Source organism: Aedes aegypti, chromosome 3 (assembly GCF_002204515.2).
Source record: "Aedes aegypti strain LVP_AGWG chromosome 3, AaegL5.0 Primary Assembly, whole genome shotgun sequence".
NCBI lineage: Eukaryota > Metazoa > Arthropoda > Insecta > Diptera > Culicidae > Aedes > Aedes aegypti.
Genome location: NC_035109.1, coordinates 21,483,841 through 21,498,740, shown reverse-complemented (window position 1 = coordinate 21,498,740; position 14,900 = coordinate 21,483,841). Strand labels below are relative to the sequence as shown.

Sequence of the window (14,900 nt, the reverse complement as noted above, 5' to 3'; positions counted from 1 at the left end):
TTTACTTCAAATTATCGAGAATTTCATATAAAAAGGGATCTCGCCACATTATATTCGGAGTTGGCAGCACTCTCTTAAAATACTAAAAAAAAACAAATTTTTCGATTACATTATTTTGAAAAAAAAAAATCGAGTAAAAAAAGTTTAAGCCTTTTCAAATAAAAGTCCAGATAAATTTGGGGTAAACAAAGTGGCACTGTGTTGTTAATTTACTTGCGGTATTGATAAATATTGTAAAAATTTAAAACATCACTGATAAAATGAGGTATTTAATCTGGTCTACCAAGATTGTTAAATATTATTACTTTTTCCATGCTTTTCAGCAATTGAATTTAAAGTTTTGAGCTAGATTGCAGCGGCAGTTTTGAAGAATATGTTTAAATCTCAAAATATTATTTATGATTGATGTCTTAGATCTAAAAATAGGTTATCTACAATATACAGTCAACTCTCCTTCATACGATATCCCGTATCTTGATATCGAATTAGAAAACTACAGTAAAAGTTGGTTTTCATGGCTAACTCGATGATTTCTTGGATCGCAATTTCACTGATTTTGTGTTCTGTAATTTGATGACTCCCAAACTTATTGATTCTTTTAATATTGAGTTATGGAGTGTTGACTGTAATTCACCGATTTTGATCAGCAGGATCAAAATGATGGAATTGGAAGGGTTTTTCAATTCATATTCCAATTCCATACAAAATATTGGAGAACATTAAAAAACAACTACTTCACAACTTTTGAAAACAGTGGCACGAATTAAGTACGATTATGGGTTGGATTTCCTCTACTGTGTTTTTCTGGAGTAAAAGAAAATCTTTCCGAAATTATAAAAAAACATAATTTATTAGAATCATAAATCATCCAAGAGCATCTCGTTTGGTTTGTTGCAAAACCGTTGGACAATCAGGCCTTAATTTATTTTTGTTGCTTTGTTGGCAGCAAAGGACATTGAATGATGCATGGAATGGGCAGTATGGGGAGCAACTGAAGAAATTAATCAAATTTATCGATTTTACGTTGCATGGTTTGTTGTGTTACTCCGATTCGTGCCATGCTTTTCTCGCTGTTCGGCACTTTGTTGGCACTGTTTTGCTTTTGTCCTCAAGTGATGGTGATTTCGATAACGGTAAATACAAATTGGTCATTCCATGTGAAATTGTTAACAGTGTTACATGACTTCCCGGAATATCTCTTTTCTTTATAATGTATTTTGATTTGGGAGAATTATTTTGTTCTATGCTGAGTATTTTGCAGAATGGTAAGTAGTCAATCAGCTCAAAATCAATTCTCCGATTTCACATGGAATGGCCCAGGTCGAACACAATGGTGGTAGATTTAATTATTTGTTAAGCTTCCTATCGGAATGGATGTAAATGTCCTCACGTTACCAATGCACCCTTCTCTCCTCCTGTCGGCGTCCATTGATTCTAGGTATTTACCGGAGCAGCCACCTGTTTCTACGCTTTCATCGGGTTCGACATAATTGCCACTACAGGTGAGGAAGCGCACAATCCGCAGAAGAGCATTCCGAAGGCAATTGTGGGCTCCCTGGTGATTGTGCTGTTCGTGTATGTGACCAGTAGTTTTATCCTCACGCTTACAGGTACGTATGAGATTTAAGGGCTCTATAACAAATACCGGAAAACCATTTACCCGAAAGACATCTTGCCGAATATGACACTTACCTGAATACCATTCACCCGAATGCGACGTTTAATAGTACTTCGAATCAACCACGTATTCGCTTTCGTTAGGTGAAGATGACTCATAGACCATTCAAAATCACAAATCTAAACAACCAAAACGGCCGATCATACAGAATGTTTTATGGATTGGTCACAAGCACTCAATTTAGTTCTTTAGATTTATGGTATTGAAATTTGTAGTTTTGGCTTCGATTCATTTTGTAACTGGTGCCTCTTCAGACCATGTTTTATGACGCCACTTAGGTAATTGCAACTGCTATGGTATAGAAACCCTCATGGAACCGTGATGAGGAACAATACTACATGACAGTTTGAGCGAGTTTCAACTTGAGCAGATCTCTAGAGAACCTGTTTTACCCATTTGAGCAAGTGTTACATTCGGGTATATAACTTTCGTGCAAATGTCTTTCGGGTAAATGATTTTCGGGTATTTGTGTTATAGAATCTCTTATAGGATTAAGAAGGAATAAGTCGTGTAATCCGTGCCAATCTCATTTCAGTTCCCTACGACCACATCGACACCGGTTCGGCGTTGGTGCAGATGTGGACCTATGTAGGAGCTCCCAAGTGTCGTGCCCTGGTGGCGCTGGGTGCCACTGCCGGTCTCAGCGTAGCCATGTTCGGTTCCATGTTCCCTATGCCTCGGGTGATATATGCAATGGCGCAGGATGGGTTGGTCTTCCGGATGTTGTCGCAGCTGTGGACCCGAACCGGAGTGCCTGGATTAGCAACGATTGGCAGTGGGTTGGCTGCTTCTTTGGTGGCGCTGACCGTTCGGCTGGAAGTCCTAGTGGAGATGATGTCGATTGGTACGTTATTGGCTTACACGCTGGTTTCGACGTGTGTGCTGGTTTTAAGATATCAGCCTCACAGTACAACGTTGGTGGATTTACTGCCGGCACAGCTGCGAACTCCACAGCCCCCGAGTACACCGGATCCCACGACACAACAACGGGTGAAAGGAAATGTGCTGGTTAAGAAGATCACCAGGGGGTCTCCTGATTCGGATGACAGCTTTGCAGACGACAGTCCGGACGGTTTCATGGGTCGGGATGATCAGTTCCTGGTATCGGACAAGTCCGAAAACAAATTTTATGGTAAGTGAGATTGACGTTGTTGGAGCAGAGTTTTCTCTTTACTTTTTCATTTACATACAGTCACAGACAATCAGATTTTGTACTTCATACTTGGCTTGTACATAACTTTATGAATCCATGTTTGAATTTTACTCACTGTTGTCGTTTAATACCCATTAACGACGGATTCGTTTTTGTTCGTAAGTTGGATAATCTGACGAAACCCATCCTGAAATAAGGGATTTTTTTAAGAAACTGACTTGTCACGTCTAAACTGGCCTAAGCCAGCAGTCAGTGAAAGTAGTACTGCTTGTGTCTGTCAGAGCTATCATTGAACTGTTCATTACTATTTCACAGATCTTCCACTAAATTGTTTATTTTTACTAATAGATCCATAAAATATAAATTTCAAAGGAAATCATATTTGTTGATTACAATAAATTTTCAGTATTGTTTTTGGCATGGTCTAGTGGATTTTAAAAGTATAAAAATGGATGTGAATAATTTTTTTTTGTGAAAAATTGCACAAAAATTATTCTACCTTAATTGGTGATTCTGCATTCAATATTTTTATCTTGATTTACGAGATTTTTAACCCTGGGTTAGTTTATCTAAAGGCTTTGATTCCCTTCCGAAGAAAGTCGTCATCATAACTTTTGAAGTCATAAGTGACTATCTTGGTGATGGGATTCAATCCCATGTCCATGGCGTGAGAATCGCAAATTCGAATATGATTGCATTATTCTCACCTACTTTTCAATTCAACAAATAATTTGCAATAATAAAGCAACCTAAAAAAATGAGACTGCCACCATGTTCAAATTTTTGTTTAAAATCAAAAGTCATGCTGAAGTGAGGGACACACTTAGCAAAATTTAGGAAAAGGCATATCTAATGTAAATGCCGTTCACGTGTCTGGAGTACATTTTCAACCCTTCTGATGCACTTAGAATACTGCAAAAAATGATCTATATTCATTAGTAGGCTTTGGCTAAATTTTATGTGGATCGTGATAATTTTTATAGTTTCATTGATTGTTCTGGCAATAAGAAATGAGAAAAAATAATTTATTTTCATTATTTTTATATAATTTTTGTTTGTTCAACTTTTTACATCACATCAAATTTGAGTTTTGTGATTCTCTATAGGATGACTTGTTGTATTTTTGGCAGCTATGTTCTCTTTGTTATGAATGGTTACAAAACCTATTTCAAATCTATCAAGATTTGCATCAATAGTTTTGCCATATGTGCGCATCTAACTGTCGAATTTCAGAAGATATGGCCGAAATGACGAAAAGAACAAAACTTCCGCAAATACGTATTTTTTTCACTATACTTATTAATTTTGTGATTTTGAAAGAAATTTCAAAATAAGTATGTTGAGCAGGTAGATTTTATGCATTTTATTCAGAGCTAGAATACCCATAAGAAATGTTTACACATAATTTGTTATGTATTGTTTGACGTTCGCAATGTGAAAAAACAGCAATATACCTATAAGTAGTAATTAATAGATAAATTTCACTAAATTTCAGATAAATTTTCCTACGACTTTTTGTCAATTTGATAGACCTTACGCTGAATCACAACAAAATCCCGAAAAATATTTTCACGGAATCCTGAGTATGGACCCGTTACTAGAAACTTTTTACACATAATTATAGGCAATAAATATTATCCCGAATGGGTCATCGCCCCGAACGCCACTGCACTAAATGGGCCACTACCCCGAACGCCATTATCCCGAATGTATAGCGTTTTGAGATTTGTTCTAGTTAGAGAGTGGGGATATAATTTTACGATTCCTTATGAGTATTTAACGAGTTTGGCTCAACAATGTATTTTTCAAATATTGGAAAACAAAAAAGCAGCTACTTTTTCAAAAAATAATTTTCACATACTAAGTTTTGTTTGGAATTGCCCTCTAATTTTGGTGAGAGGCACACAACCACAGAAAAGTAAAAGTAAGAAAAAAAATCTGATTAGAATTATAGCAGGACTCACTACAGGATATATTCATTTAAACTCCATACAAAAATAGTGCCATGGACCCCCCCAGGTGCCAAAAATGGGAATTTTTGGCGTTATGAAATTTGTGAATGGACCCTTGAACTGCAAAAGTGCCCACTGAGCTGATAAACAGGCATTGTCCCAGAAATAATGAGAAGAAGATAGTTGCCAACAAGATATTTCGAAAGAATAGCTGACATCAGGCATTGCAGAATTCGCTCTCATTTGAGTATGAAGCACGATCAAAGCAAGCAAAAAAACATCCCATCTGTTGCGGTCCACGATCGTCATTGTATCGCAAGGTGTATAGTCTAATAAATGGAAGCAGTGAGCGAGAGCCCCAAAGAGAGAGCGATGATAAAATCCATTTTTCTCGCTTTTTTACCGTTGGAGACAGGTGTTTTTCTTTACTGGCACGTTAAACAATCCACGAACTTCCAATAGCAATAGTGTCCCCCAGGCTTGGAGCATGTTTAGAGGGGTTTTATCATGCACTACTATCCCCCCAATCTAAGCAAAGTTGTAGCAGTAGACGATAAACAGTCTCTCATAATGTGCAGCATGTTAAGATAGTTACAGAGAGCGATAAGTGAGAGATTCTCTCTATTTTCTCAGGATTCAATCCCTGGCTGACATATGAAAGAAGTGAAAATATATGATGAACATTTTACCGACGAATTTTACGCGCCATCAATTATCAGTTTTCATTAGAGACGCATTTTTGCCCACAAAACAAGATACTGCACTGTATTTCATATTATTCGGGGTAGTGGCGTTCGGGGTAATAACCCATTCGGGGTAATAGCTCTCGGGGTAGTGACCCTTTCGGGGTAGTGGCGTTCGGGGTAGTGGCATATGGGGTAATGGCGTCCGAGGTAATTGGATAGAGCCGTTATGTCTACCTATCTGGTACCTTTCCTTATTTCGTGATTGATTTTGGTACCTTTCCTTATTTCGTGTGCATGTTAGGGGAAGACGGGGTAAGACCGCCCGCCTAAGCAATTTATTTCATATGTCAAAATCAAGAATCAATAAATCCTTTTTCGACGCAGCATGTCGTATTTTGAAGCCTTAGGCATGATCAAAAAATATCACAGGTGTTGTATTTCTAAAAAAATATTTATTTCTTGAAGCTTTAAAAAAGTGATGTCTTATTATGATTATTTTTAGCGACGGGGTAAAACCGCCCACCCACGGGGTAAGAGCGACCACCACGATTTTCGTACACAATTTTGCGAAAAAAATTTATCAATTCCCTGTGATTCTAAAAAGTATAATGTTTTATGAATTCTACATTGGAAACGTGGATATTGAATCATTTTTAGGATTAAATATTCCTAAAAACTTGAATATATACTTATTAGTACCTTGAAACACCCATATTTTGGAAAAACTATGCGGATTTAGCTTGTATTTTTCACAAAATTGATTTCATTTCACTTGAACAGTAATGTACAACGTAATTACAACTTCTAAAATGGTTTACACAGTTATTTGGTATAAATCATGGGTAGCGGTCTTACCCCGTCAACAGTGGTCGGTTTTACCCCGCTTGCGCAATTTTCACAACTATGGCCTTATTTCAAAGCTTGTAAATATTAAGCTTTGAAATAAGGCCATAGTTGTGAAAATTGCGCAAGCGGGGTAAAACTAAGTATATATTCAAGTTTTTAGGAATATTTAATCCTAAAAATGATTCAATACCCACGTTTATCAATGTAGAATTCATAAAACATTATACTTTTTAGAATCACAGGGAACTGATAAAATTTTTTCGCAAAATTGTGTACGAAAATCGTGGTGGTCGCTCTTACCCCGTGGGTGGGCGGTTTTACCCCGTCGCTAATATTAATATTTCATTTCACCGAAGCATATTTCACATTTCTGTTAAAGCACACACGGGTAATTTGTTATGTTTTACCAAAAAAAAATCCCTTCCGAAATCCTTAAGTAAGCATCTGCTAAATTTAGATCAAATTCACTATCGACAAGCAGAAACTTTGTTTTTGACATTTGTTATGAAAAATTTGATGTAAATATCACACTAAATGCTCCGGAATGTCAAAAATCTTGTGTTCATGGAAAGTGCTTTGTGAACTTTTAAGAAAATTGCCATTTTCATGCCGAACTGAAGGTGGTCCGTCTTACCCCGGCGGGCGCTCTTACCCCGTCTTCCCCTATATAAATACTAGCTGCCGTAGGCTCAGAAAAAAAAAACTTCTCGGACTGTGAATTGATTAAGGCTAAGTAGCCTGTCATTCGTTTTGACAACAATGATGACTTTTCAGCTTGCATTTCAAAGTGATAAAACTCAGCCATGATAGTTTATAGTGACTTGAAAATGTATCACTGTACGCGCTAACATGCATAAAGTATGCTGATACTTTTTCAGCTGTATCAGTGCAAAACCAACTGATTTTCTTTGATTCGAAATCGTGAGATGAATTAGCAACAATCATCAACGATGCGTACAAATTTCAATGACGGCCTACTTCGCCTTAACATATTATTTTATTGCATATTTTCGGAATATAAAAGATAGCACAGTATTATAGATAGAATTTTCTTAAAATTCGAGACACAAGGAATTCTGGACAAGTTTTCTACATAATCCTTGGTGTCATTCTTCTTTGGAAGGGTTTCTGATAGAATTCTCAACAGGATTGTTCGGAAATCCTGGCATATTCGTTAGTCTAGGGCAGTGATGTAATCAATCACGGTAGTCGATACGTTTTCGCTGATATTCGGCATAGCTTCCCTTAAACATCCACAACCCGAGCGATCAAACGAATGTCGAAAAGAAAAGTGTCAATTGAATGCCACTGACCACGATTGCTTCGCTAGGAAACGTTACTGTTTTGTTTGCTTATGTTCTGCTTTCACTGTATGTGTGTTACATTCGACAGAACAAGCAAGATCAAGTTGTTTATGATCTGATGTCTGAAATCTATGCAAAACACTTTTGTGTTTGTCGACGTTCATTCGAAAGCTTGTGTTGTGACTGCTGAACATGGCATCGAAACGAACATCGCGCAAAGTGTCGAATTTTTACAGCACTGGTCTAGGGCAAAATATCCAAAGAACTCATATGCTGCAGTAATCACTTCGTGACATGGGGTGTGGGTTCGATTCCCGCTTCAGCCATCGAAACTTTTCGTTAAGAATGTTTCACGGCTGTGCCACTGGAGCATGCTTGTCCGTTGTCTAGTGTTAAGTTACAGTCTTTGCAGCTAAATGGCTGAAGACGGGGTCTGTGTCTTTTTTTAATAAATGTTGATGGATCTAAAGCGGCTCTTAGACGACCAAGATATTGGCACTATATTTATAGACAATACTTTCCCGCAATATTTTCACCACGTTCAAGTCGGGTCAGCCATATTGGGTGGTTCCGCACTAAAATCGATTAATTTTCATAATGCCGACTCAATTGAATCACCCGACGAACACAAAACACGCTTCACTTTGGCTGCTATCAACCTAAAACGAGACTCGCGAATCATGCGTAGCCGTTCAAACACTCACATGAACATCTCAACAAAAAAGTATTGCGTTTGCATCACTCCGAATCATAAATAGCCTTTTGAGTGAAATTACATGCCACGCAGCACACATTAGAAATATCTAGTCTTGTGTTTAGGTTTATCAGCATCTATGGAAAAACTACTCCGTTGACTGTGGTTTTTACTTGCGTTCTTAATAACTGTTTATTTTCAATACAATACTTTTAAAATTTTCAGCCATAAAAACGACTGGCTGCATTTGACGTTTCGTGACAGCGGAATCTGGGCTGCATATGACGTTGATATTTTTCCTCTACGCGAGTTTCTCTCAGTTTTCGAATACCGAGGTCACACTGAGAGGAGAGGGTAGGCGACATTGAAATGCAGAATCAAACTTTTCTAATTTGCATAAATATATTGATGTCACACTCAGACGACATCAATATATTGAGGAGTAACATCAATCCATCAATATATTGATGTCGTCTAGGGCGCGCTTAAGAGAACATTTATTTGAGTTTAGACGTAGATAAAGGGATTCTGCAAAAGGCGATCCTGTCGATGACACGGATTTAGCATTCTTCGAGCGCATGTTGCCACTGCAGACAGAAGGCAGGGCAAAAGGGACAAAACAAATAATCGTAAATGAAGGGGATAAAGAGTTTGTTCACAAATTTCATAACGCCGAAAATGGCCATTTTTGGCATCCATCCACCCCCTCGTAACACTTTTTGTATGAATATTTTGAAAATTTTGTATGAGCTGTAACATTTTGTGGATACCCACTCACCCCCTTCAGCGTTATGAAATTTGTGAACAGGCCCAAAGAGAAGATACGCTGGTGGATTGGTACACGAGCTATGTTGTTATATTCACCAAAATGGTTTTAGTGAGTGGCGGTTGTTGCACCAGGGCTCGATTCATTTCTCGAGCGTACACGGAAAAAATAGTACTAAAGAAATAGTCACAAACAAATTAAAGTTTATGCATTTGTGACTGTTTTTTTTTATTCTTCTTTCATTTGTTCTGGGATTCTTCGGGAAGATCATCTAAGGTTATAAATCGAATCACTTTAGGATTCTTCAAGAGTTCTGAAAATTCTTCTGGAATTTTTCGGAAAATCTCTCTGAGATTCTTCCTGGAATCCCTCATTAATTCATCCGTAAATGTCTTTGGGATTATCCCAAAAATCTCTCTAAAATTCTTCCGGTAATCCTGGAATCTTTTATACAAAATCCTTCTGAAATTTATCAGGAAATCTCTCTGTTGCTCATTCATGAACCTATCTCGAGCTGATCCGTCAAAAAATCCTTTTTAAATTATTCTGGAAATGCTTCTGCAGAAAAAAAATTCTGGAAATGCTATACAGAAAATCTTTCGGAAAATCTTCCAAGAATCCATGTGGGATTCTCCAGGAAAACTCTTCTGGGATTCTTCCAAAAATCTCTTGGATAGTCCTCTTAGTTTCTTTCAGAAATCTTTCTGAAATTATTACAGTTATCTCTCTAATTGCTCTGTAATTCTTCCGAAAAAAGTACCAGGAAGACTTTCTCTTGGATTATCCCGCACATTCGTCTTGGATTTCTATGGAAGTCCGGTAAATTTCCCTGGAATTCTGAAGGAAAAGGGGTCTAAGATTGCTTTCCAGAGGGATGGAATTGTTTTTTTTTTGGATTCCATCCAAAATGATTACATTATACCATCTGAAATTTTTCCAGAAAACCATCAGTAATTCTTTTTTGAATGTCCCCGGGACTTTTTTGGGTATCTCTTAGCTTCTTTCAGGATTATTCCGATTCTTCTGGTTTTCTACTGGAAATCCATCTGAAACCGAAAAACTGTTCTTTCACTGTCAGATTATTTCATTCAAATTCTTGGAATTATTCCACAAATACCAATGGAATACTTTTGTAAATCCTGTCCGGGAATTCCGGAAAGATAACTTTTGCGGATTTATTTAACAATCTGTTTTATGGAAATCCACTCGAAATTTTTCAAAAAATTTCTCAGAAATTCAACCGAAAACTCCTCAGAAATTGTTCGGAAATCCTACTGGCCCTGTTCTTAAAATTCTTTTTCAATTCTCACGGAATCCTGTTTTAGTTTCTCCAGAAAATTTTCATGGAAATGTTCGAATATCCGTTTGGAATTCTGATATTCTGATACAATATTTTTGTGATTACAATCTTGAAGAAAAATTGCAAAAACAGCAACCACTTTTTTATTCAAGGCATTTGACTTAAATTTGCTACGAAATTTGTTAGAAATTCCTGCAGGTTTGATACTAAACATATAAAGTCTTTTTTCATGAATTAAATAAAAAATGACATCCAATAATGCTCGAACAGTTTCCAAATTAATACACTCGTAATTTATTGAATTATTCAAGTTTCATCATGATAATTTTCAAAGATTTAGATGATGGTTTCTTATTTGAGTCGCCAAAATTATCCTTAGGATCCTTTCCGTGGTATGCTTAACGTAAAGTTGATTAATGAAAAGCCGAAGATATGCTCAGAGGTTGATTGGAGAGCTCCGTCAAGAGCGCCATGAAGCAATGCTACGGCTGTGACTAGATCAAAGCCAAAAAAAAAAATGAACGACGTTTAATCTTGAGGTCGTTTCAACTGAAATATTACGTTACCACCAAAGCTTAATTTGGGTACACAAAATTTTACAAAATTTTTACAGGGTTCATATAAAAAAAGCATGACATAAGAGATCGAAAACTATCAGTTTTTGCATGACTTATTCAATGGACGGCCCCATAGAGCTCTTTCTGCGCTGATAAATAGAGTCAATCTTTTAATCATTCTTGTTAATTATGATTTCCATGACAGATTATTTCAAAATTTGACTACAAAATCTTAGAAATATAAACCTTGATTTCATGAAATCGCATCATCCAAGCCACATAATTATAATATTAATGCGTGAGCTGCAGTAGGGTGACCAGTGCTTTAGGAAAATATCTTGTGATTATTTTGAAGATATTTTAAATACAATTTAAGAGTAGATATCTGGAATAATTGGTAGAGCAATTCCTGCAAAAGATTGCCCACAGGAACTATTTTTCGGGATTGTACCCCGTTTGGCATAAAGTCGTTTGTCATAAAGTCGTTTGGCATAATGGTCATTTGGCATAATGGCTTAGTATTCTATATCGGCATTTTCGAAGCTATTATCGAGATCAAAACCACCGAGCCCATAGCAAAAGTTTTTGGTAGGTTCTCAACAAGCATGGCGTTCGTTCAGAGATGTTCCAAGCTATGAATGTCAAAAATTGTTGTGACATCAGCAAGCATTACTAAATAAAACTCGTGACGGGTCTGGTGGGAAATCTTTTCGGAATAATAATTTTCTCTACATCACAGAACATAGAATATCTTTGAGCTTGTTGCGATATACTTATTTGAAAATAGTTAATTGGTAAGGAAAGTTCGCAGTTATTAGTAAAGGAAACGCTCGTAGAATATTTCGCTGCAGATCAAGCTCTGTCCCAGTTTGGACGTAACACTTGATGAAAATTACTTGATAAAATAAGGGAAAATTTATTTGCAAAATATTATAAGCTCTATTACTACAGCATTATACAAAAACAGCCTTTATACGAGAGCAGTTTATTTTTGTTCAAAATGTTTAGGGCTCCAAAGCAAAAAAATCTTCTCACAGCATAAATCAAATGAACAACACATTTTTAGAAGAAAATATTTGAAACAAATTCATTTTTATTTTGGAAATCTACGTCAAAAACACCGTCTATTATCGAAAGAAGGGAAAATTTGTGATTGAGATAATATTTTTTCCAGCATATCTCGAAAGGAGATCATACGCTTGCATAAAAATTTATGTTGAATATTGTCCGGTTCTAAAGTATATCATTATAACAGCACGTCTTGCAAGAATTGATAAAACAACAAAATATAAAAATGGTTACCATTTAGCTTTACTAAATAATAAAATTTAAAACAGTATACATATAAAAAACGGCCTATTTTGAAAAGAAGGCAAAATTTATGAATGAACCAATAGAAGATTAGACGCCGAAAACTATTGCGAAATAATAAAACGAAAATACATCAACAATTGCGTCCAGAATCATCGAAGGGATTGTACTACTTTTCCCTGAATGTCGGTTCCCTTGAATGCCAGTTCCTCGAATGACTTTTTTCTCCGAATGCTATTTCCCCAAATGGCCGGTTTCCCCGAAAAGTGGTGCAATTCAAATAGGTGCTATAAAAGTCTTCAGTGGCTGGATAGTGAACGAGAAAGAATGATAAGTAATCAAAAGAAGGTATTCTGTTATTCTCGGATATACACATGTTGGCAAAAATGCGGAGGACGGTAAAACTCGAAAGAACCGCCAATTAAATAAAGAAGGGTGCATATTAGATGGCCAGTTCGTCCACCATCCTGAAATGTATAAAGTTACGGCATTTATGAGTACCACTATTTTATTCCAATAGCGGAACTCAAATGAAGAATTAATATTTGAGAGAAGGGTTATTTCTGGATAAATAATAAAATACTATTGGCAATAACTTTCCTAATGTGCTTTTGTTTAATCAAGAGCATATTACAAAATTGCAATTGATAAAATTTCAAGTCTATGGTGGGGATCCAAAAAAAATTCTTGAAAGTGTCCATATCTAGTTGTTCTTTAAGTTTATTTTCGAGATTAATCAAAAATATTTTCATGCTCTTCGACCCATTACAATGTAAACAAGTTGAGAGAAAAAACTTCATGTGAGGGGTTATCATAAATTACGTCCCGTACAGAAGAGGAAGGAGGGGGTTACAAGAAAACGTGACTACCCATATAAAAATTGAAATCCATACAAAAAGTGTGATATAGAGCAAAATTAAGGAGGATAAATATGGCAAAACTTTGCGTGACGTAATTTATGGACGTACCCTGATAAAGAAAATGCAACATAAAGAATCAAAATTTCAGAGGCGAATAATGCATGCCAGAACTAAATCATTTAGTGACTTCAATTCAATTTTCTGCTCTACCACGTAAGTAAGATACAGACATACATACATTTCCATACATGGACATGTACAATTATACACACTTACACCCTTTATACCAAAAACAAAATAAAGTCTCACGTCAAATATTTTGATTTTAAAAAAACCTACAGATGTTTCAGAATAGTCTTCCAAAAGTCTTCACCCTTGGAGTTCAGTTCACGGATGGATAAGTAAATTTGTCGGGTTTTTTTCGTTCTTCACTCCCTTCAAAACAAGAATGGAAAAGATATTCAACGGCTAGAAAACATGTGTTTTCTTCTTTTAGCCTTCAATAAATGGTGTCAAGGTTCATCTAAAAATGTAAGGAGCATTGCATTCGAAATAAGCGATTGTTGCTCGACTCGATAGTAAGTATCCATTGTTTTGACTAGGCAAACCAATTTCTTATTGGTTGTTTCCTTGATGTTTCGCATATAAAAACAATTCCCAGCTAATAAGTTTTTTTTGCGATAATATCTCCTTTAGTTGATCATCGTTTTCGAAGATACCAAATTTTACATCACTGGACTTCAATATAGGCGAATAAAATATTTGCTGACTAGCGCCATCATGAGAATGAATTCCGAAATACAGTGAAACCTCCATGAGTCGATGTTCCATGACTCGATATCGACTCATGGAACCATACTAAGATCAAAATTTCATGGTTACTATGATGGTCCCCTGAAAGAGCTTACCAAAGCATTTCTTTCCATGACTCGATATTTTAATGAGTCGATGGTCCCTTCAGATATCGACTCATGGAGGTTTGACTGTTAGAAGGATTTAGGCGCATAGTTTTCTATGGATTTAATCAGTGGACTGATATATAAGTGAATAAAATTTGTGCAGAGTAGTGTCATTTAGGTGATTTCCGAAGTAATAAGTTTCCAGGCGAATAGGTCTCATTTAGTTCTTCAACTTTGTCAAAGACACTAACTTTGTATCCAATCAATGGATTGTGATATAGGCAAATAAAATGTTTGTCTACTAACGCCACCTTTGGAGAGATTTTCAAACTACTATGTTTCTGGGCGAATAGATCCCATTTAGTTGAACACTTTTGTCGAAGACATCAATTTCGAATCTCATCGTTGGACTGAGATATAAAAAAATGACCACTAGCGCCACCTTGTGAGTGTTTTCCGAACTAATTAGGTTTTGGCGAATATGTCTCATTTAGTTGATCAACTTTATCGAAGACACCAATTTTGTATCTCATAACTGGACTAAGATATAAGCAAATAAAGTTTTGGCTCGCTAGCGCCATCCTGGGAGTGTTTTCCAAATTTATAAGGTTCTATGCAAATAGGTATTATTTAGTTGTTCAACTTTGTCGAAGACACCATTTTGGTATCTCATGACTGGACTAAGGGCTTATTCACAAATTTCATAACGCTGAAAGGGGTGGGTGGGTGTTTTGCTGGTGTTACGGCTCATACAAAATTTGTAGATTATTCATACGAAAAGCGTTACTAGGGGGTGTCAACAATGGCCATTTTAAGCGTTATGAAATATGTGAATGAACCCTAAAATATAAGCAAATAAAGTTTTGGCTCACTAGTTCCATCTTGGGAGCGTTT

The 14,900-nt window shown here is 36.3% G+C and overlaps 1 protein-coding gene across 3 annotated transcripts in view; it reads left to right on the top strand.

Moving 5' to 3' along the window:
* The window catches only part of LOC5575110 (cationic amino acid transporter 3), a 173,231-nt gene that overhangs the window by 155,935 nt on the left and 2,396 nt on the right, over positions 1 to 14,900 (top strand). For all 3 annotated transcript variants that reach the window (XM_021851004.1, XM_021851003.1, XM_001661782.2), the window contains 2 exons: positions 1,439 to 1,610; positions 2,214 to 2,810. In XM_021851004.1, coding sequence (XP_021706696.1) covers positions 1,439 to 1,610; positions 2,214 to 2,810 — 769 coding nt within the window. The remainder of the gene's footprint in view (positions 1 to 1,438; positions 1,611 to 2,213; positions 2,811 to 14,900) is intronic.